Raw genomic sequence first — 22,090 nt, forward strand, 5'->3', positions numbered from 1 at the left:
TTTCATTGTTATTAGCTCCAAAGATGTGGTTGCTAAAGGGGATAATTTGAGCAGTGAACTGCAGCTGTCACTTTACCATTGGCTTCCTATTGCACTTTTGATCAGATGGTCCCAGTGCATCTACTGCATACCCTGGCGCCAGGCATTGCTAAAATCCGATAAATGCTTGTCTACCTGTATTTTGCAAAAGTGGCTGATAACATAGCAAAGGTTTGTATTCCTAACGCTATAGTGTCCCTTTATCCCCTTAAGGGCAGATGCAAATGTACAAGTAATGACCAAAGCAAAGCCTAAAATTTGAGCTTTGTCTGTTCAACCATAAGGAGAAATAGGGATTTCATTTCACATCAAATATTTACATTTGGAACTCTATTTAATAGGAATAAAGTTTTAAGTGTGAGAAATTAAGACATTTCTATTTTCCAAGTTATGCATGGTATTTTAAAGAACCACTATAGTGCCACGAAAACGAGTCACTATAGTGTTAATAGGTCCCCCCCACCCTCATGGCCCCCCTCCCGCTGGACTCAAGAGGGGTTAAACACTTACCTTTCTCCGGCGCCAGGCTCCCTCGGTGCTGGGGACTCTCCTCCCTCTTCCAACGTCATCCGCCGAATGCACATGTGCGGCAAGAGCCGCGCGCGCAATCAGTCCATAGGAAAGCATTTCTCAATGCTTTCCTATGGACGGCAGCGTCTTCTCACTGTGAAAATCACCTGATCAAATGATTCAGGTAAATACGACAAGACAGCTAATGGTGATTCTAACAAAGGATTTTGCAGAGTGTTTTCAACAGTGGAAGAGATATTGAGAGAACTGTGTGAGGTCCCATGGTGCTTACTTTGAAGGGGTCTGAGGCGTCATTGTCCTATGTAGAATGTTTCTTGTATCTTCAATAAGTGTCTCTCTTTTTCATATTACGTGGCTAGTTACTTTCCCGATAGACCACATATTTTTTTTTTACTCCTGTCAAAAGATTGGCTTACATTAAGTAGTGGACTTCTAGCTATTGGTGAACAACTTGCAACAAATATTTCAGGCAAGCATAAACTGGATTAGGCACTAAAGTGTGACTTGTCAGAAAAGAAAAGTGAATTTCAAATTTTAGGCCAAATTAGTCAAACTATAGTTATTCACGTGGCAGCCATGTTTTCACTTTGGGTATTTTGCCATAACATTTTAAAACCTGCCCATTTACATTTACAACTTGTATGGTAAAACTTAGGATAAAATAGAAAAACCATAGCTAAATAAAAAAAAACAAAAAAAAACTATACATTTTATTTCTAATTCTGCCTTTTGAACTTTAACGCTGTTACGGCGTTCTATGCCGTCCCCATCATAATGGGTTTTAAAGCCGTTGCGGTGGCATAGAACGCCGTAACGCCTTTCTACCCCAGGAGCTCCGGTGGACTTACCTCCGCCACGATCCATTTTGGGAAGACTGCGTGACTGCCCAGGTAGCCCTCCCACGGCAAATCAGGCCCGGGGGCCATGTGATTGCTCTCAAAGAGCGATCACATGGCCCCCTATAGCTGGCTGTGGATCTGCCTGCAGGGGGACTGTCTGGGCTGTCAGTCCCCCTGCTGGTGGGTAGTGTAAAACAAAATAATTAAACATGTTTAAAATAGTGTGTGTGTGTGTTAGTCTTATATATATGCAACGTCATACGCAGTGTATTTTAATGTTAATATAAGTACATATATTAGTATTAAAATACACTTAGAATGAAGTTACCTATATATGATATATATTTTATATATATATATATATATATGTATAATTACAATAATGAATAAATAAAATATAAAATTATTTTTTTTAAATTAAAATAAATTATGCATACATATGTAATTTCATTCTAACTGTATAACAAAATACACTCAGATATATATAGAATGTCATTCTATCTTAATATAAAATACAAATAATGTAATTATATATATATATATATATATATATATATAATTACATTAATGATTACACAAGTATACACGTAGAATTGAAATACATATATGTATATATATTAAAATTCTACGCGTATATTTAAGTAATCTTTTAGCATAATGATGTGATTTTATTAATAAAAATTTGATTGACATGCCTGACAACCCAGGCAGAAAGTGTGACATTGTATTACAGCGGATGTAATTCGCAAGCACTATTTAACCCTGTAATTTTCCAAGACCCCTTAAAACCTGTACATGGGGGGCACTGTTTTACTCGGGAGACTTCGTTGAACACATATATTAGTGTTTCAAAAGGGTAAATTGTATTACAACGATTATATTTTTAGTAAAAGTGACTTTTTTCCCATTTTCACACATGAACGGCACTTTTACGAACGATATTGTTGTAATAAGTTTTACTGTTTGGAAACACTAATGTTGGTATTCAGTTTAGTCTCCCAAGTATAACAGTACTCCCCATGTATAGGTTTTATTGTGTTTTGGAAAGTTAGAGTCAAATATAAGGCATGCATTTCATTTATCACGTTGAAATTTGCCGGTTTGGTAATGTTTGCCTTTGAGACCGTATGGTAGCCCAGGAATGAGAATTATCCCCATGATGGCATACAATTTGCAAAAGTAGGGAACCCAATGTATTGCAAATGGTGTATGTCCAGTCTTTTTTAGTAGCCACTTCTCCAGTGGGCAGAAATGGTCTGGGTGGCTTAAAAGTCGAAATAAAAAGTATATATTTTTTTATAAAAGGAAAAGTAGGGCCGTGATCAGCTTCAATCCTTCCTTATCAGTAAATGGGTCGCAAGAGAAAACGGTGGTTTAGCCACCTAAGGGAAGGGATGATCAGGGTCTCCGGCCCCAATTTTCAACTTAATTGAGTTGTTTAAAGAGCCAATTTAAAAAAAAAAAAAAAATTCTCCCAAACTTTCCTCTACTCAAAGCTTGACTATTTTAACTTCAATTTTGTGATTTCAATTTTAAAGAAATACTCCATTCAGCACAACTTCATCAGAATGAAGTTGTTATGGTATGAAGATGTTCCGGTCTTACCGCAATCAGTCTTCTCATCTTCCATTGGAGTCAGAGGCTTGAGAAATATACGTACGTCAAACCCCAGACTGTGGCAGACAATTTAAGGTTAAACCATTTGGGTGGGTAACTCCTTGAACCATAACAACTTTATTCAAATTACCTGTAGGTTGTTATGGTGCCCAGAGTGTATGGTGAGAAAATATCACCGTCACAGGCTGGCAAGCATACATATGAGTGTTTATTTGGTTTGTGGCTGGATTTCGAAAGTCGCAGCCCTGAGCTTGCAATGTGTGACATTTATTAGGGAAACGCCTTTCTATAATGTGACAATGGTGCAGCCATCTGTTTAATCCGATATGAGTTACTTTTTAGGCTTTAATTGTGCAATTAATTAAATATTGAAGGAACACAGATTCGGTGTCGCAAATATGTAAACGTGGAGCTATCACCACGGAAACCAATGGAATCCGCAAGAACATTCCACGTATCTCCATGGTGATGGCTCCACATTGAGCTCTGCGGTCGTTGTTTATGTGTCCGCCGTGTTTGTCGCCCATTGTGCGTGCGGCCGGCCGATGCCGTGTGTACTGTGTGTGTACTCTGACACGGCGGGGTTAGGCTCGGTGTCCGTACTGTAATGTGAGCAGCGCCTCCTGCTTTCCCCTCCCCCTCCCCGCTCTACCTCTGGGAGCTCCCCTCTCCCCGCCCTGCACCGAGGGCTTCTGGGTAATTACAAGATGGCCGCAGAGCGTGATTGAGTGCGGTTTCCCTGTCGCAGACTGAGCGAGCATCGGCGTTCTCCGGACAGGAGACCAGGCCAGAGCCCCGCGCTCCATCCCAGCTCTCCCCGTACCGCCCGCTCTGCTTGTCCTCCCCGGGCTCCCACCCTGCCTCCTCTCCTTCCCCCTCCCGCCGCCGTACGACCTCCAAGCCTCCCTCTCTGTCTCCCTCCTCCTCTCCCCCTCCTTTTTTCCTTTCAGCCGGCTGCCAGGGAAATGTTGTCAGAAAACAAAGACTGGTAAGAGGATTCCGTTTGGGTAGTGCTCATGGTTCGGGCGCCCTGCGCCTCTCCCCTTCTCTTCCTGTGGCGGCAGAGAGGAGCAGAGGCGGCTTTGTTAGTCGGCCATGTGATAAGCGGGAGGGGGCTGGATGTGCCGCAATGTGTGTGTGTGTCGGCCGGCCGGCGGGGAGCTGGCCGTACTAGGCCGAGATACCGGGCGGGGGGCGGGGAAGGGAGCTCGGCCCATTGCTCGGTGTGTGCCCGGGATGGAGTGTGAGCTGGGCTCGGCCCATTGCTCGGTGTGACCTCTTACTGCTAACGGCCAGCGGAAGGAAGTGCGATCCATCCCTGAGCGGTTGATGTTCCTGCTTCGGGATTGCTTGATGTGGCAGGATTGTGGTATGGTAGTCTCACGCCACCCCCAAAATGGCAGGATGTAGTATTTCTGAGGATATTTCCCAGGGTAAAGGTAGCACGTTAGTAGATTAAGTGAAATAACACTAACTCCATTTTGGTGTGGTTGCTGAATTTCTAGTAAGGGGCATTTTAAAAAATATATATTTTTGTGATCTTTAATGACAATCTGAATCCTGCGGCGACATAACTCCGTGTGCTTGTTGGGCCTGTACAGCACCATACAATCATTATTCTCTAATATTGCAGTGTGCCAGAGAGTGAAGATGCTGTGATGGAACCAGCGGAGAATCAGACCGAGGGAGATCCCCAGGAAGCTGTGCCTCCCCAACCTTCAGATGACTCCGGTGAGGCAGATGACAAAAAAGAGGTAAGTGTTATATGTACCCCATTCTTCATTTTCATGGGATACCAAGTGAAACCAATAGTCAGACAGAAAAGGGGCATTTCCTGTACAGGATCTCTCACCTCTCTTAATTGTACTTATTTAACACTAACAAGGATATGCTTATTAGTATTAGAACTTTTTTATTTTCATAAGTGTAAACGGTTTACATGTCCACTGGGTGAATGAGATTGTTGATATGGCACAGAATAGTGGCTTAATGCTCATAAGGTGAAATCTGGGGCTTATATAGGCCTATACCTGGGAGGAGGTTCTAATAATAGGCCTCTCTGGGAAGGGTGGGTCTTATAGGCCTGTGGGGGGGAGGGGGGAGAGAGGCTAATAGGCCTGTGGGGGGGAGGGGGGAGAGAGGCCAATAGGCCTGTGGGGGGGAGGGGGGAGAGAGGCCAATAGGCCTGTGGGGGGGAGGGGGGAGAGAGGCCAATAGGCCTGTGGGGGGGAGGGGGGAGAGAGGCCAATAGGCCTGTGGGGGGGAGGGGGGAGAGAGGCCAATAGGCCTGTGGGGGGGGAGGGGGGAGAGAGGCCAATAGGCCTGTGGGGGGGAGGGGGGAGAGAGGCCAATAGGCCTGTGGGGGGGAGGGGGGAGAGAGGCCAATAGGCCTGTGGGGGGGAGGGGGGAGAGAGGCCAATAGGCCTGTGGGGGGGAGGGGGGAGAGAGGCCAATAGGCCTGTGGGGGGGAGGGGGGAGAGAGGCCAATAGGCCTGTGGGGGGGAGGGGGGAGAGAGGCTAATAGGCCTGTGGGGGGAGGGGGGAGAGAGGCTAATAGGCCTGCGTGTGGGGGGGGGGGTCGTCTAATAGGCCTGCGTGTGGGGGGGGGGGTCGTCTAATAGGCCTGCGTGTGTGGGGGGGGGTCGTCTAATAGGCCTGTGGGGGGGGGGGAGTCGTCTAATAGGCCTGTGTGTGTGTGTGGGGGGGTCTAATAGGCCGGCCTGTGTGTGTGGGGGGGGGGGGGTCGTCTAATAGGCGTGGGGGGGGGTCTAATAGGCCGGCCTGTGTGGGGGGGGGGGGGGGAGTCGTCTAATAGGCCTGCGTGTGTGTGTGGGGGGGGGTCTAATAGGCCTGCGTGTGTGTGTGGGGGGGTCTAATAGGCCGGCCTGTGTGGGAGGGGGGTCGTCTAATAGGCCTGCGTGTGTGGGGGGGGTCTAATAGGCCGGCCTGTGTGTGTGGGGGGGGGGTCGTCTAATAGGCGTGGGGGGGGGTCTAATAGGCCGGCCTGTGTGGGGGGGGGGGGAGTCGTCTAATAGGCCTGCGTGTGTGTGTGGGGGGGGGTCTAATAGGCCTGCGTGTGTGGGGGGGGGTCTAATAGGCCGGCCTGTGTGTGGGGGGGGGGGTCGTCTAATAGGCCTGCTTGTGTGTGGGGGGGGGGGGGGGGGGTCTAATGGGCTTTTGTAGGGGCTAGGTTGCAAGTGTGCCACAAAGTGCTCAATTGTGATCATTAAATTGTTCTTGTTGGCTAGGTGGTAAACTACATGATTCAGAGGTGTGGTCCTTGACATGAAATGCAAAGACAGGGAGGGTAAAGAACAGATTTTGGGATTGGCATTCATTTTATGACTGCTTACATGCACCTTTATCATGGCCCTAGATTATCCTAAACAAGGCCCAATGTGATAAGACTCATGTGTAGTGCAATATTTATCTTAACACACACTGCTAACAATGGGACAGGCAGATAAGGAAGGGATGTTTCCACATTTTTTTGTATTTTATATATGAGGGGGGAGATGGTGTTATAAGGTGCTCCCTGCTCTTTCCCACCTCCCTTGTCCACCAGCGAAGCCTGTATAAGTGTGTGCCGTTCCTTCCTCCGTAAAGACTCCTGTCCCATCGCCCCAGCGCATCCAACATTACCATGCCGGACTGACAGGCACAGCAACACTCAGTCAGAGCCCAGCTTTACCCAGGCAGCCCCGAGGGTGCCGGACAGATGCTGCCATGAGCAGAAATGATGGCTGAGTGGGCATCCTATCCCAGCGAGCTTACTCCTAACTGGTATTCTAAGTGGCATTTTGTCACATCCGACTAAATGCCTTTCCGCCTTGGAAAAGAGACTGACCAAAAGGGCCTACAGTACTGAAGAGTAGCCAATTGTGAACTTTCAAATGAGAATGGGCCTTTCTATGAGGTTTATGGATCAAGTAGTGAATGACTGCGCACTTGGACACCATAATACTCCTTTAACTGGCAAAACGCTGCATTATCGTACCACATGCACCTTTCTGTGGAATGTTAAAAGACTCGTATAAAATGGTTCACCACACTGAATTCACTCTACACACTGAATTTACCCACAAGAAACGTGTCAGTGGTGAAAACAGGACATTACTGCTCTCTACTGTGTTACTGAAAGTATTAAGAGGGGACTGCTCTTCGGTTTAATACTCATTTCTATTATGATGTATGCTGGACTGTTCTACAGATTGTTTATGAAAAAAGTAATGTAGTTCATATACAAGCACAAGTACAGCCCCAGGACTCTTGTCTGCCTTACAAAAGAACATTATCAGATTGTTGGAGAAAATAAAGTACTTGTTCAATCATCACACTTGAAAGTTACATCATACATTTTGGTTTCAGAATCTCATGGTACTAAGAGACATTTTGTGAATTTATACTCCATTGTTAATCTTCACTGCAGACCTGCGGTTTGTTGCATATACCCTACTGCCCCTCAGCAATATTTACTACATGGGGAACTTGCAATGGCTGGCTGAGAGGGCCTATCTGAAAGTCTAAACTCCTTCTGAACTATTACCAGACTTTATTGCATCAGTCATGGATTTTAATGGGGCGGCCCCCCTTACCCACCCTCCTCACCGCTCACCACTTCCCATCTCACCTTTCAAACACACGACAAAACTAAATCCAAAATAAGGAGGGGCACCGGCTGGCCACTCCCGAGCCACGTGGGAGAGACACACAGGGTACCAGGACACTTCATCACTCCTCTGATTAATCGTTGGTTTCTTTTTATCTATTTCAATTTCTCTCCTTAGCTTTTTTTTTTTCTGTTTCTACCCTCCACTTTTTTTTTTTTTAAAGAAATCCTATTTTGAAGGGAAGTGTACCAGTTTTATTGTTAAATCCCTGCACTTTTGTAAGTGAGGCATTAATTGGAATTCCCAGGTGGGAGTGCTATTTCATTTGAAAGAATACAATCCTACAGGTACATTTGTTGGAATCAATAGATGCTCTCTAATAAAAAAAAAAAAAAAAAATATCCAGCCTTGGGTAGCAGTTTGCTAATCCGCTACTTTTTTTTTCGTTATGGTATGTGTCCGTCCCCCACCCCACCTAATTTTTATTTTTTTTCCCTTTATTAATAGTATATGTCCAGGCTCCCTTTTAGCTATCTGAGAAAGCGTTTTACTCATTTAAAAGGGATGTAAGACCAGTGGTAAGTGCAGGCGTTTACAAAAAAAATGGCACATTTTCCCTAAGAGAAAAGCAGCATATAGAACATTGGCAGTGAAGGCGTTGGTCGCAAATTAATAATTTTATGTCTATTCGCTTACCTAAAACCCACCTTCGTTATTCTTGTCTTGATTTTTCTGATTTCCTTCATTTTTGCTTTGCTAGCTTATCAGTATGCAGTTTCAGTTCATAGCAGTTTATATATGAAATGTGGTGTATTATAGCCTCCTATGAGTATTTTCACTCTTCCCGGCTTGATAAATAGTTCTAAATTTTCCTCCAGTTTGGTGGCACCAATAAGAAAAGGAAAAGCACCACTTATGTATAATAAAAAATATAATTAGAATACATTTAAGAAAAAAACAAAACCTTATTACTGGATGATGGTGTCTAAAACACTGTTCACTTTTCGGTTCCCTCATCCAGCAGTGGAAATGCTAATTTATATTTGGTTAAATGTAAATTAAAGGACCACTATAGTGCCAGGAAAACATACTAGTTTTTCCCCCCTCCCGCCCGGCTCTGGGGAGAGGAAAGGGTTAAAACTTACCTTTTATTCCAGCGCCGGGCGGGGAGCTCTCCGCCTCCGATCCTCCCTTTCGACTGAATGCGCATGTGCGGCAAGAGCTGCGCGCACATTCAGCCGGTCGCATAGGAAAGCATTTACAATGCTTTCCTATGGACGCTTGCGTGCTCTCACTGTGATTTTCACAGTGAGAATCACGCAAGCGCCTCTAGCGGCTGTCAGTGAGACAGCCACTAGAGGATTTAGAGGCTGGCTTAACCCTTATATAAACATAGCAGTTTCTCTGAAACTGCTATGTTTATATAAAAAAGGGTTAAACCTAGCTGGACCTGGCACCCAGACCACTTCATTAAGCTGAAGTGGTCTGGGTGCCTAGAGTGGTCCTTTAACCCCTTAAGGACACATGACATGTGTGACATGTCATGATTCCCTTTTATTCCCTGAAGTTTGGTCCTTAAGGGGTTAAAGGGTAACTTCAACCACTTTGACTACTTCTGTTTTTAGAAGTGGTCATGGTGGTAGGAGCGTGTATGTGTAGCCTTTCTGCTTTTTGCCAGTATGCTTGCAACGAGCCTAATGAGCTCCTCCCTGGCTTGCATCTCTCCTCCCTGCTTTCATTTAAAGGAACACTAGTCACCTAAACAACTTTAGCTTAATGAAGCAGTTTTGGTGTGTAGGTCATGCCTCTCAGGTTTCACTGCTCAATCCACTACCATTTAGGCGTTAAATTACTTTGTTTCTGTTTATAGAGTGCTTGCCACACCTTCCCTGGCTCTGACTGGTTTCACTTTTAATCACATGTAATTTACCTTAAGCAATTTTATATCTTGCTCTGTAAATTGAACTTTAATCACATACAGGATGCCCTTGCAGGGTCTAGCAAGCTATTGACTTAGCAAGGGATAAAAAAATAAATCTAAATTAAACCTAAATTTAATCTAAATGAAGGATAAACATTAGATGGCTCTTTACATGAAGTGTTTATGGAACGTGCAGGGAGGTGTGACTAGGGTTCATAAACAAAGTGACTTAACTCCTAAATGGCAGATAATTTAGAGACTGCAGGGGCATGATCTATACATCAAAACTGCTTCATTAAGCTAAAGTTGTTGTGACTATAGTGTCCCTTTAAGTCCTCTTCCCCTATTCAATTAAAGGAAAGCTAAAGTCACCCAGGGCACTTCATTTTAGTAGTGACTTGGGTGCAGTGGGCCTGTCCTAACCATGCAATGTAAAATAATGTTTAAGAATCATACTGACAGCCACTAGAGGTGCCTCAGTGGCACTGAACGGATAAGAAATCACATGATGGACATCATTTTACAGGGCTTTATAAATTTAAAGGAAGGGGTGAAAGAGTTACAGTAACACTTTAATAAACTTTTGTTTTTACTTGTATAGAAGTGCTTGCTTTTCTTATTTGTCTGGAAGTGAAATCCACCAAGTTGGAGAATTGAAACTATTTTTCAAAGTCGAAGGAGTGCGAATACTCATTGGCAGTTTTCACCAACACAATTGTCTTTTCTTGTATATACCCCTATATGTATATATTGATCTATTGAAATGAGTAGAGAATCTCCGGGACCTTTCAGCTACTGTTTGGAAATTATATATATGTTACATATTGGTTAATGAACACCTTAAAGTGTAAAATGATTTCCACTTCTGAGAGACTGCACAGCATGCTCAGACTCCTAGGCCTCTTATACATTTGTTAATGTATTACAATTTATCATGCACACTTATGGACACCTGTTGTGATGTTCTCTGACATCAGTAATGCGAGCAGTGCTCAATTATGGAAAAAAAACTAATTTAGTAAAACTGTGAGGCCCAACATTGAGGCATACATGTACTTCTAATGCTACAGTGCTTTCTCAACTACTTATGATTATCGGCATTTATATAGCTCCAACATATTCCATAGTGCTTTACGATATTATAAGAGGGGGGGAGGATTAATAAATGAGACAATTACAGAAACTTACAGCAACAATAGGTTGAAGAGGACCCTGCTCAAACGAGCTTACAGTCTAGAGGTAGACTATCAGTAGAAGAAAGACAACTTACTTTCCTTGTATCCCTTGGTGTGCCAGTCTAGCCAAAGCCATCACTTTTTCCCTGGATAATCTTCATCAATATATACTTGCAATGCATCTTCAGAGTGCACAACCACACTTGGAGCCACTAGACATGGCCTTGGGAACCAGTTTATCTCAGAAAAGACAGTTTACCTTGCTTAAGCTGTAATGGTTCGCATGCTTTGTGTCTCTAAGTGGGTGTGGTTCCAGCTTTCTAAGGAGTGAATAGTCAGCACCTCATATGATTAAATTACAGTCCAAAAGTTGTTTTTTAAAAAGAGTGCAGGTTACCTAAATGGCTAATTTGATGTGGTAATGAGGCATGTTTTAAAGCAGATCTATCTAAAATTGTATTTATATAATATATAAATATATTTTGAAATCCCTGCATTTAGGCTGTACATTCATTCAAAGCTGGGTGTAAAAGCCAGGGCTTGGAATTATCCAGTGGAATTAAAATTCAATTCTTTATTGTAGTTTCATTTTAAAAAAGATCAACGTTTCAGACCTACTTGAGGACGTTCCTCTGGATCAAAAAACCTTTTTATATAATTATATTGCAAATACCACTGACGGTAACATCTCCGCTTAGGGTCCTATGGCTGCAGGGTGTGGTGTAAGGCTTACTTACCTGAAGCTGACTCGCACATGCTCGTTCAACACTAAGGTCCCTGTAGGATCCCAAAAGACTAAAGAAGCATAGATTGTGTTGTGCAATGAGCAAAACAATGCTTGAAAACTGCTGCTGGGATTGCACAAACGTTTACAGCGGAGCTCCACATTTATTTATTTTGTCATTGTTAGCTTTACTATAAGACAAATCAGTCCCTATGATACTTGTTTTGGGTTGTGTTGAAACGTTTATGAATTTTCAACAGTCAGCATTTAATGTTTACTTACAGGCTTTACTTTCCTGTATCCTTTATTTTTTTTTTCAGTCCTGTCTGTTACAGTGGGTTCATTTTGGCAATGCTAAAATGTGTTCTACTGAAAATGTTAGAAACGACTAGTTTGACCTGATGTTCCCATTTAGTCATATTTTTAGTAAAGCTATAGCTAAATCTTTGTTTAAAAGAAATTCAAATCACGATTTCCACGTCAGACTATTTGCATTTGTGAAACCAACAAATGTAGACAGTCTTTGGCATTTGTGAGCAGGTCAATTGAATCTTTTCTTGTTTTTGCATTTGCTCTGAATATTTATTCCCAAAATGTGTGCTCTGCATTTAACCTTTTGTTGAATGTGCAGTGTCGCCTACTTGCATATTTTGTATGCGTTTACAACCCTTTGAAAAATAATCTGCAACGGCTACTTGTGCAACCTTACTTTTACATTTCATAGAGATCAAATACCTATAGATACAGGGCACATTGAAGATGTATTTTGTGTCCTGGCTATGGTCATTTGTGTTGCTTGTTGCAAATCATAATTGCCATTACTTATGCGTTCAGATTTAAGGGGGGGGGGAAAGAAGCATAATCTGGTCCATAAAGACAACCCTGTGTTGTTTCATGTGTGTTTTGGAGAATTGTGGATTTTCAAAAGAACACAATACAACTAGCCATTCCTTTTTTAAATACACCATGAAAGAATATATTGGAACTAGAAAAGCTACAATTTCTGGGGAAATTGTGAAGTTTTCTTGCCTCCACCAGTAGTCTACAACTGGAGTGCGCGGAGTAACTGTTATTATTTATTTATATAGCACATTTAATTGCAATGTTGTTGCCCAAAGTGCTTCACAGTTACATTAAAACATACAGTTATAAAAACATTAGCAGGTGTAAAAGGCTTTGTCTTGACATCACTTGCTGCTGCAGGCTGGCACAGGTCAGAGTATTTTTGCGGTTGCCATCTTCAAACGGTCATATTTGTAAAACTATAAATCCTACAGTGAAGAGCTTTATATTGTGAGAATCACAAGACCCAGACCTACTTTTTGATGTATATTATGTCTCTGAGATATTAACAATGAAGGCACAGTCGCAGTTTAGAAATTGCCCTTCAAATGTGAGCTTTGCAGAGTGGAGTTTCAATGAATGTCAATGGAAGGCGTGAGTTGCAAACAAATGGTCATATTGTGAAAACTATCAGGACTATGGCTTAGCCGTGGGCATTTCTAGTGGCAGCAGGGATAGCTGAACGTTTTGATATAAGATTTGTGTAGGTGGGCCTGAAAATGAGGGAGTGGTGGCAGTTTAGAAATCATGTCCTGATTTTTCAGCTTTTGCCAGCTCCCACTCTAGCTTTGCCATTCATTCCTATGGGACAAATTTCGCCACAAGAACGACCATATTCCGTGAACCATTCGGCGAAACGTTCCACAAAGTAATAGCAATCCGATCGGGAACAATCTGCACGTTTTGGTATATTTTTGTCTATGTAGTGTAAAAACTGTGGGAGGAGTTAGGGTGGCAAATTTGGCTATAATAAGAATAATAAGAATAATAATAATATATATGTGAGATAACACTTAGACAGTTATTTGTCCTTTAAGAGTTAATGTACTGTAGCGATTGTTTAAAAAAAAAAAAAAAAATGTAGGTTTTCCTGACCAATACAGTAGGGCTTTTTTTTTTTTTTTTTTTTTTTTTTTAAGTATATCTTTACAAAAGGCCATGTCACAATACACGCATCCTCAAGACCATTAATAAACGGTATATACAATTTCTTGTATTTGTGTATTTTTTTTCTTGATGGGCTAAGCTAGTATTTTTGGTATGTTTCCCTACACATTGCTGCAGCTTCAGCATTCTTTTACTAATGTGCGAGTACATGCCTCTTCCCACTGTTCTATAATCTGCTTGTTAACATGGACTTTAAAGGTTTTAGTTCCCTCTTTATTTTGTGTTCCCCCTATTTTTTTTATTTTTTATTTTATTTGATGGTTCCCATATTAAATTTGCTAACAACTGTTCTTTCTCCCATGGGGTGCTGTATTACTACCACCACCCCCTCCCTTTTGTCTGTCTACCCTTTCCCACCCTCCTTTTTAGAGTACATCTGCACCACGAACTTTCAAGAGGAAGATCTCTGTTATATGTAAGTAACACTTTTTATATATATATATATTTTTTTATTATAGAGAATAGGATTGCTTTGTGTTGCCAAAGGATAAAAAAATTAATCTACGTTGTAAGCAATAGATGGCAGAATCTATGCACTGCTACTCTATTGTTAAATGTTATCACAATTTTGAGTAGGGTTCCATCTTTGCAGATTTGGGAAGATGTGGTGTCTTTGGTATTAAACCTTTTCTCTCCTTCCAGCTGCCACTAAATGTCCCAAGCAGTCTTCACCAGCATCTACCACAAACAGTGAAAATGAGGGTGTTCACCCAGCTAGACGCAGGCGCTGGGGAGCTAGTACAGCCACCACACAGAAAAAGCCCTCTATTAGTATTTCAACAGAGTCTTTGAAGGTATGTAGTTAGAATATGTTGTATAGATGTGATACTGTCAGTCCGAAATACTTTTCTTTGTATATCCTGTAGGGATCGACGGATAATTTATCTATATGTATGTGTATATTACATTTTTGAGCAGATACTGATTAAGCTGTGAACTTTTAGACCGATAGCCGATAACTTACCGATACTGATATTCTCTATATTTACCGTTTTGAAAAAATAAATTCTTTCTAAACAAATCTACGGTTAACTGAACATGTTTATTATTTTGTTCTAGCAAAACTTTATTTTTTAAAATTTTTTTATTAAGGTAAATGCACAACATATATATATGCCAGTCAGAATTTTTTTAGGTTTTCAAGAATGTGTGTGTGTGTGTGTGTGTGTGTGTGTGTGTGTGTATGTGGGTTGGAATCTGGGGTAGATAAGGAGCTGGGGTTGCTAGGGAGTATGGGGTAGATAAGATGGGGCGCATGAACTCCAAGCTTACCCCACAATTACCAGGCTAAGCTCTGCCACTATTGCAAAATCGGTATCTTTATAGGCTGATACTGATCTCGCTGAAAATTCATATCGGCCAGACCGATAATCAGTCGATCCCTAATATCCTGTAATTTGTATCTCTTTTTTGTATACCTACTTTTACATTTCAGTTTTATAAAAGGACCACTCCACTCTGGGAGGAGGTATGAGGTGGAGGCAGGCACGCTCAAGTAGAGCACATGTGCTATTTTCGGTGGCTCAGAGGAGATAACAGAAGCAGGAAGAAACTTTCCTAGCGGTTTGACAGCCTGGGGGTGTTCTGTTATTTATAAATAAAATATTTTTCATAGAAAATGACAGTTTTAGAAAGATTTTTTTTTTTTTTGGTATTTTTTTGTTTTATAACGGAGTGGGACAACTAAAAGATTTAAAGTGGCGCTAACACTCTTGAAATTTTTTTTTCATAAGAATGCTTGTTAAATTTGTTGGCTGTATTTGTATTTCATTGAAATTCCAGCACAATTAAAAGGTATACTTGAGACTAGGTGTTTTTGACCAGCAGGGTTGTGTTGAGGACCTATTCGGGTCTATCATCCAGTTTCCCTTGTTGGTAATATTCCGTCTGTGCATGAAACGGTTAATTTTAAGCGGCTTATCTGGTTGGTCACGGAACAGCAAAATGTGGCCAGTGAGGACCAAGGTACTGTGTGCCCCCACTTGCACAAGAATAACGGACTTGATTCATATACCCGAAAAACTTCTCTCCCTTTACCAGAGTCTTATCCCAGAGATAAAAGAAATCAAGCAGGAGGCAGTGGTGGATCTTCATGCAGAAGACACACACATTTCAGAAGATGAAGTAGAACGGAATGGAGATGACAACTCCCATGACAAAGGTCTTAAAATATGCAGGACAGTAACACAGGTACAGTGGTTATTCCGTTCAAAGTAGTATGCAGGCCACACATGTTTTTGATATTGTTATACATTTGATGCAATTACTTTGATTTGAAGGTGGTACCAGCAGAGGTCCAGGAGAATGGCCAGGAGCCAGAAGAGAAGGAGGAGGAGGAGGAGGAGGAGGAGGAAGAAGCTGCTACTGCAGAAATAGAAGCTCCTCCAATGGAGACAGAAGTTACTCCACCAATTGAACAAGAAGTAAAAAAGCCACCTCTGGAAAGTCCAGCTCGAGCAGAGGTCAGAGGTGAGAAAAAAAACATAATATGCAGAGCTATTCAGCAAATGTATATTTCATGCTTTTAGAGATTTCTGCAATTTATCTTAACCAACTATTTTTTTGTTTTGGTAGTCACATTGGGAGATACTCTTCTGAGAAGATCTATAAGTCAGCAAAAGACTGGAGTCTCTATCACTATCGATGATCCTGTTAGAACACAGTCACAGCTACCTTCACCACCCCGTCGTAAAGTCAGCTGCATCGTTCACATCTGTAACTTGGTACGCCTGCATAAAATGTCACAGCCACTGCTAAAATGTTAATGTACTGCAGCAGACTTTCAACGTCTGATATTGGTTATCTCAATTGAGTGCAGCTATTTGTCAGAATGACACTCATTCTCAAGTGATGAATCAAAGAGCGCTTAAAGGACCACTATAGGCACCCAGACCACTTCAGCTCAATGAAGTGGTCTGGCTGCCAGGTCCATCTAGGGTTAACCCTGCCTGCTGTAAACATAGCAGTTTCAGAGAAACTGCTATGTTTACATATGGGTTAATCCAGCCTCTAGTGGCTGTCTCACTGACAGCCGCTTGAGGCGCTTCTCACTGATTTTCAGTGAGAAGACGCCAGAGTCCATAGGAAAGCATTGAGAATGCTTTCCCATGGACTGACTGAATGTGTACGTGGCTCTGGCCGCGCATGTGCATTCAGCCGATGACGTCGGAAGGAGGAGGAGAGTCCCCAGTGCCGAGGGAGCCCGTCGCTGGAGAAAGGGAAGTGATTTAACCCCTTCCTCCCCCTAGAGCTCAGTGTAAGGGGACCTATTAACACTATAGTGCCAGGAAAACGAGTTTGTTTTTTCCTGGCGCTATAGTGGTCCTTTAAAGCTATTGTTCACTTTATTGGGATGCATTGCTTTATGGAATGTTTGGGAGAGAAGTCTTATGACCCAATGTACAAAATTCATTATAAACTGAGAGTTTGGCTAGATTGTACTAAAGTCAAAACAATTTTTAAACTTCTTTATTTTTTTTTTTTATTGATGCAGTTGTTTTTTTTTTTTTTTTTTTTTTTCTTCTCCACTTGATGTTATACTGTACCTCTATCGTAGATTGCTAATTGATTAAGTGGTTGATAATGTATCATGGAATCTATGAAATATCTTCTGCACCCTAGATTTTTATGCTGGATCTGTAAACTCAATTTATTTTTCAGAGGAGACCGTAGAATTTTTAGCATTTTTTTCAATTTAGCTGTTTGTGAAATATGTAGTAAGTCTGTACTTTATTTATTTTAAATCGTTTTTAATTTTATTTATTTAAACCTTCTTGTGCAGCAAAATTTTATTTTGTAGCAAAAATGGGTTAATAAAGATACGAAGTCTAAAACGGAACCACTCCATTCTAAAATCACGGATCTTGATACTGTGCTTTAAACACTCTATTTTGACAGGTTCGACCTTTCACTTTGGGGCAACTGAAAGAGTTACTTGCTCGCACTGGTACGTTGGTGGAAGAAAATTTCTGGATTGACAAAATTAAATCCCATTGTTATACCACGGTAAGAATATTGTTTGTATGCCACTATTCTACCAGTTCCTACCGGCTTCTAAATTTTTGTTTAATATTCTTTAACGTGTCTCTTCTTACAGACCCTGATATAGCTTTTTTTTAGCTTTTTAAAAATATATATATTTTTTTTTTCTAAATAACTTTTTTTTTATAGGAAATTTCTTATTCAGTTGCATAGATCAAAACAGTAAGACACGCAGGTCTCATAGGGAAATTATATAGTAAATTTGCAGGTCTCCCAAGTTGGAACATAAGATTTGCAGGTCTCAAACTGGGTGCAGAATATCAGGAATAGTTAAACAGGGACACTTAGTCACGAAACATCTGTACATTCTTATACGCAGCATACAGTCATCAGGCTATATCATTTTATCTGGTGTCGCAATTCAGTTACGGGGCTTTTAACATGAACTTTTTTCTTTCCTTTCCCTTTTGTTCCTTGTCCATATTCTCCCTCCCTTTTTGTTTCTTTCCTTTTTCATGTTAATGAAACCGTTATTGACCTTTAAAAACCGCAAGGTAAAGCCAATAAAGGAAGACGCGCAGGTCTCCAATCAGTATGGTTGTCTTTCCATTCCTCTTGTCTTTCCTCCTTTTCCCCCTTTTCTCATATTCATTCCTGTTCCCCATTCTATACTGTCTGTCCTCACTCTCCTCTTCCCTCTCCCTTTTTCCACTTCCTTCCTTATCTTCCTTTGTTGTTTCCCTGTCTGGTTCATTTTATTGGCATTGTGGCCACTAAGGGCCATTACATTAACCAATGTACTCTTAGAGGTACCAAACTGAGGCACTTCATTGGGTAAAATTACATACAGATCATGAACTATTCAGACAAGTATAAGCAAGAACTAAATAATGTAAGGTGACTGTAAGGCTCAGCTCCTGAGCCATGGGTTGTTGTGTGATCCTATGACCCACCAGGAGCAAGGGAAAGTGTTATGGGCCGCTCGGATCTGTACTCCTCTCTTACTCAGTGTTGGTCAGTAAGCCATTAACTGGCAGTAGCGGTTCCTAGCGTGGATGGGCCCGTTCCAGTATTGGGAACCACTCCGTGCGGCCCCTATGCGGGACAGCTGCAAACAGGATGTCTGGTTAGGGCGCTGATATTGCTTATTTTTATCTACTTCCCTTTGACCGCTATACCAGTATCTAATTTTTTCCCACTCTTGCTTACTCTGGTAGTACTCCACAGTGGAAGAAGCAGTTGCCACAAGGAACTCTCTTCATGGTGTGAAGTGGCCCCAGTCAAACCCCAAATTTCTCTCTGTGGATTTTGCGGAGCAAGATGAGGTAATGGCAAATAACGGTTTATTCTACACTGAACAACTATGTACATATTTGGTTATATGTAAATACTTTGATACAAGAAGGTCCAACATGTTGCCTGTAAGCCAAATGACATTCATATGGATTAAAACATTTTTGTAAAAAATTCTAATTGATGTACATTTTTTTGCTTGTTTGAGCAGAGTCCTCTTTAACTTATTGTTCCTGTAATTTGGCACTATATAAATGCCCACTATTATTTTTCACTACACGTTATTGAAGCTTGATTTTTAAAATTTGAGTTTGAGCAGAGAAAAAGCAATATTTTTGTTATATGATGGTGGCACAGTAACATTAAAATGTACATGAATAAAGTTATGTGAAATATTTGTACGAAAACCTATTCTTTAACAGAACAGAAATTGTCACAAAAATGTAATGTTATTCATAGGAAAGACAAAAAAGGGGGTTTTACTTGGGGTTAAATTGCCTGTACCTGCAGGCTTGTGTTAAGTTTCAAACTCAAGGGAATCTTTCACTTTTCTAAAACACCTTTGGTACATCTAAGCTGTCAGCCGTGAGTATTTCCTCTCTCACTTGTTTTGAAATATAGCAGTGTGGGACTAGACTGATCTTGGCACTTCACCATTCATATAATTCTGTATGTGCTGTGTTACTGGCCAGTCACATGCATGTGCAACTTGAAGGATTCTCTATTTGAAAGTCTGTGCTTGACAAAAGGGAGGAGGGCTTTACAGTGCTTAAGTTGTTGTTGTTGTTTTTTTGTGGTTTTCGCCCATCCCCTATCCTAACTTCTTTTTTTTATTTTTTAAAGTTGGATTTCCACAGGGGACTTCTTGTGGAAAGACCTCCAGAACCAAAATTAGAAGAGCCTCCTCACGCTCACTCCCATGCACATGTTCCTACTTCAAGAAGTGAGCACAGAGAACATGAACGAGGAGTACGAGAACAATGGGCAGAGAGAGAAAGAGAAATGGAGAGGCGGGAGAGAACTCGTTCAGAAAGGGAATGGGACAGAGACAAAATTCGTGAAGGTCCTAGGTCACGATCTCGAGACCGCAGGCGCAAAGAGCATGCCAAATCAAAGGAGAAGAAAAATGAGAAGAAAGGTAACTGCTAGGGAGTGTTTTGAGTGCACGATGTATAGAATTATTAATGAGTGAACTATGAAATGGGTTCTCTTCATAGTACTTCCCCTGTAGCAAAGATACATATAGACAAATATATCTATTACATTATGTAAAAAAACAATATTTTCCCCCCCCAAACACTTGCAGAGAAAGTTCAGGAGGAACCTCCGGCAAAACTTCTGGATGATTTGTTCCACAAAACCAAAGCTGCTCCCTGTATATATTGGCTGCCTCTTACAGATGATCAGGTAGGTACACAAAAGTTGTGGCTCTGTGTCTCGGTAATTTGGCGCTATAAGCTTGATAATACAAAATATTTAATGCAGGTTATGAAAAGGGTTGCTGACCAAGCGGAACGCACAAAGGCTCGTGAAAAGCGACGCAAAGAGCTAGAGGAACAGGAGGAAGAGGAGAGGAAAGAGCGTGCTAAAGAGCGGGAAAAAGAAGCTGAGCGTAGCAGAGACAGAGCACGTGAGGCTGAACGGGAAAAAAGGAGAGAGCACAGCAGGGAACGTGTCCGTGAGAGAGAACGTCGGGATCCCAAGAGACACAGCAGGAGCCGTAGCAGGAGTACACCAGTCAGAGATAGGGGAGGAAGACGTTGACCGAATACTGTTTGTGCCCATATCCCCATCACCTGACTGCTTCAGGCCTGTCCAGCACAGACAGAGTTAAAGGTGTAAAGTTCTGTACAATTGTACGGCAGCGAAGTGGAACATGTTGGTTCTTCCACATGTGAGAGGTTGGTCAAAATAAAGGGGAATGGGATACGCTCCTTCCAAAGGAATCTGGAAGCTCTCTTTGCTTCCAAATACCATTGGCATCCTTGCCCCTGTAAATCTATTTCCTGCCCTTCTATTTTGCCCCCTCCATTCTCTGTGGATGTAGATTTACAGAATATGAACATCTTATTACTTGTGAGCAGTTTGTGCAATGAGGGTCCCTTCCCCTGTTAACCCTCTACCTGCCATTTACTTAGGATAGTTTTCCTATAATGGCACAAATGGGGTTACTATTCCTCCTTTTCCCAATAAACATTTTTTATTTTATTTTTCCCCCTCCTTATTTTATTTTTTTTTATTATTATAAATGAAGTGGATATAAGAAGAATAAAATTCTGCGTTAGTTTTATCTTTGTCTGGAAAGTGCGTGTGAGACTCTTAACAATTTGTGCAGGTGTTCCGGGTATGTTAATTTGATATGGTGTGCCTTAAAGGCAATTAAGAATTTGCATAGATCAAGTAGGGCAGGTTTTGAAAATGTATGGTGCAAGAAAAAAATGCTTTTGTAAATTTGTACATTTAACTGTATGTTAATACAATATACTTCATGTATATTGACCGTAAAGGGTGAAGTATACTGCCACTGAAACCGTAATAAGATAAATGCTTACTTTGCTTTTGAAAGGGGTTTTGTTTTTTTTATACATTTCATTACCTAATGGACTATCCAGCATGATTAGTTGGTGCAGAGGTTTTAGCCATCTATCGGTTAGCACCGAGAACTCCATATAAAGTGAGAATAACCTGAAGTTGTTGGCCTTTCCTCAGTCTCTCTTTAACATGGATTCCAAGATGTGCTTGTCTGTCATTTACAATACTGCTGATCTGCGGGATTAGAGTTCTCTTAAGATGACGTGCAATCCACGTATGTGGATGGATGCATCCCGTTTTAATTAGTGTTGACTTTAAAGTTGGTGAATTTGTACAATTTCACATATTTTTAATATACTTATACATTCTATACACTGATGGGTTATTTTGAATGGGTTAAAGCATAGTTGCACTTGAAGACCATTTTTGGAGAGCCCTTTCATTTCCATTGTGCTGGTTAGATTCCCCAAGGTTGTGCAACATTTAAGTGAATTTTTAATACAAATTAGGAATTTGCCTAGTTGCTGGCCATATTAAAACTCTAAATATTTGTAGACATGCCTACACTTACAACATACCGAAATTTAAAAACAACAAAGGAAACTTTCACATCATGGATGCCTGCATTTGTACAGTTCAGATACAGCCTATGTATTTCCGGTTTTACATTTATTTTAAATGCTAAAGGAAAGAAGCCTATATGTCTAGTCAATGAGACCAACTTCTTCCATACAAGGTTCATTTTTTTTTATATATATATTTGACAGAGCCATGCAACATCTGAAGTTGAAGGTGTTCCAAGTTGTCTGCTTTTATAT

General features: G+C 41.3%; 1 protein-coding gene across 1 annotated transcript; it reads left to right on the plus strand.

Moving 5' to 3' along the window:
• The first annotated feature begins 3,760 nt into the window (after positions 1–3,760).
• ACIN1 (apoptotic chromatin condensation inducer 1) lies at positions 3,761–21,305 on the plus strand. Its single transcript, XM_063454857.1, has 12 exons — positions 3,761–4,014; positions 4,660–4,780; positions 13,836–13,881; positions 14,109–14,260; positions 15,507–15,656; positions 15,746–15,935; positions 16,041–16,189; positions 17,364–17,471; positions 18,665–18,772; positions 19,584–19,878; positions 20,047–20,147; positions 20,226–21,305. The coding sequence occupies exons 1-12, from the start codon at positions 3,992–3,994 to the stop codon at positions 20,502–20,504; spliced, it is 1,722 nt and encodes a 573-aa protein (XP_063310927.1). The 5' UTR covers positions 3,761–3,991; the 3' UTR covers positions 20,505–21,305.
• Positions 21,306–22,090: the final 785 nt, after the last annotated feature.

This window comes from Pelobates fuscus, chromosome 5 (assembly GCF_036172605.1).
Source record: "Pelobates fuscus isolate aPelFus1 chromosome 5, aPelFus1.pri, whole genome shotgun sequence".
NCBI classification, from domain to species: domain Eukaryota; kingdom Metazoa; phylum Chordata; class Amphibia; order Anura; family Pelobatidae; genus Pelobates; species Pelobates fuscus.